This window comes from Zootoca vivipara, chromosome 10, assembly GCF_965207765.1.
Source record: "Zootoca vivipara chromosome 10, rZooViv2.hap1.1, whole genome shotgun sequence".
Taxonomy (NCBI): domain Eukaryota; kingdom Metazoa; phylum Chordata; class Lepidosauria; order Squamata; family Lacertidae; genus Zootoca; species Zootoca vivipara.
Window position 1 is genome coordinate 23,037,120 of NC_142593.1, and position 2,059 is coordinate 23,039,178.

The following is a 2,059-nucleotide window of genomic DNA, read 5'->3' on the forward strand; positions in this document are numbered from 1 at the left end:
AGGGAAGAAGACAAAGAACAGCCTCAAGACTTCCTAGCATTCAAGTTACGGCATCATTTAGTCATAATAACAATAACTGCAGCAGAAAGGTCACCATTCGTAATAGCCATCTAACATGAAACAAAAGAAAATGGCTGGAATCTATACCTCTCTCCCCAACTCCCCCTCTTTTTGCCTTCGATCATAACCCATGTCCTAAATGATTTAGTCATAAAGCCAAGATACAATGCGCTTCATTGATTTAAACTACTTTTTTGTCTGCTGCACTGTATACAATAACTTTCTTTCTTTTTTTTTTTATTGCAAAAACATTTATTCCAAAAAAGCAAAACTTGTTAGAAGAGATGGCAAAGTGTGAAAACAATTATGTCCACAAGTCTCAAATGCAGCTATAATCCATGCCTTATTACTAATTCACGCACCGCTCTTGACCTATAAAGGATGAGATGAAACAACAAACAGGAACAGAACACAGGTTCTGTTCCTTCTCCCTGGCACAGAGTACAGTTGGAAGCAATCATTTTAAAAACACTTTACAATAATGGCATTTAGAATATGGCTAATACAATATGAACTAATACATATATGGTTTTAAAATTTGATTAAAAATAAGATCTGGTTTCACTGCATAAATCTGTCTGGGCACTCCAAAACCAAGAACTAAGGCACACAAGCTTCAAGAGTAGGAGGCTCAGCAGATAATTCATTTCTTTTAAAATGTTTTTATTGCTTTTTGAAGTGAACAAACCAACCAACCACAGACATCACCTTTCATTCCACAGGTATTACTCATTCCTTAGGGAACATGTCCGTTAAAAAGATGTAAAATGCATAGGGAACATAAAACTTGTGCCCCTCTCTTGATTGCCTCACCTGCAGAGAAAACAACCTAACACACATCAACAGCAGCAGTAAGTTTGGGCGCCTTTCGAAGTACCGAAAAAATCTGACCAGAAGGCACAACAGGCACAACAGTTTTCTCAGGGGGGAAATGTGTTTGAGGCGTCTTCGGAGATTTGCCAAACAGCAAGCTATTCCCCCACGTAGTCAATAGCAACAGTTACTTGTGTCAGCCATCAGCTTAGTATAGAAAATATGAGAAAGGTTTTCAAGACGTTCAGCTGCAGACTAGTAGCACTGCATTTTAGGAAGAAGAAAATCAGCGGCACCTTCAGGGAGATGTCAGGCTAAGACCTGCGTTGCTTCTTGGCTGGCTTGATAGGAGATAGCTCCCCTTCCTCCTCTTCCACAGACTCGTCCTCCTCACTAAAATCCTCGCCATCTTCACTGAACTCATCATCCGAGAGGTCCTTTTTGTGAAAGATTTGGTGTTGTCCTGCAAGGTGGACAGGGCCAGATCCTGAGCGCAGGCGGAATGTCACCGGGGGTTGGAGCTCGAAATCTTCCAAACACAGCGAAGGCTGGCACGACAACTTTAGGTTGGCCACTGGCACCACAATCTCCTGGTCCTCATAGTCGTGCCCCACAAACTCCACAATATTGCACTCATCCTTGGCACCTTCTGACAGGCAAATCATATTCAGAGCCAAGATATGATCAGAGTCATCTTCGTCAGACACTTTAAAAGTGTAGGATCGGGTACTGCTGTTCAGCTCACATCGGAACAAGAAGCTGCTGGTGCAAACCGACGGCTTGACTCCATCCGCGATGCACTCCAGATCCAGCAGAGAGGCCATGGCTTGCGCCGAAAGAGAGCGAGGAAGGACCTATACAATAACTTTCTAAGATTCATTGGCCATTTTAAATTCAGACAGTCTGCAAATTGCATAGCACCAAAGGGAAGTGAACATAAAGAGAGCGAGAGAAGAATGTGACTTAATATTGAGTTACTCTCCATGGTGTGCAAGGCACAAGACTATATTGGCAATGGCACAAATCTGGCAAATAAAAATACCTAGATGCTGAGGGAAAGGGGGCGGGAGTGGGGTGGAGAGAGAGAGAGAGATGAAGTAGTTATGAGCTCATTAACAATAATTCTTTTGCAGGATCACTTACTTTAAAATCCCAGAAAGCCAACAATGAACAATGAAAATATTGA

The 2,059-nt window shown here is 42.2% G+C and overlaps 1 protein-coding gene across 1 annotated transcript; it reads right to left on the reverse strand.

The window, feature by feature from the left end:
- Nucleotides 1-280: 280 nt before the first annotated feature.
- Nucleotides 281-1,722, reverse strand: LOC148684398 (nucleoplasmin-3-like). Its single transcript, XM_088652701.1, has one exon. It carries the CDS (start codon nucleotides 1,695-1,697, stop codon nucleotides 1,188-1,190), a length of 510 nt encoding a protein of 169 aa, XP_088508827.1. The 5' UTR covers nucleotides 1,698-1,722; the 3' UTR covers nucleotides 281-1,187.
- Nucleotides 1,723-2,059: the final 337 nt, after the last annotated feature.

Coding starts and splice junctions, on each gene's coding strand:
- LOC148684398 (XM_088652701.1), bottom strand. CDS start 1,697: ATGGCCTCTCTGCTGGATCTGGAGTGCATCGCGGATGGAGTCAAGCCG.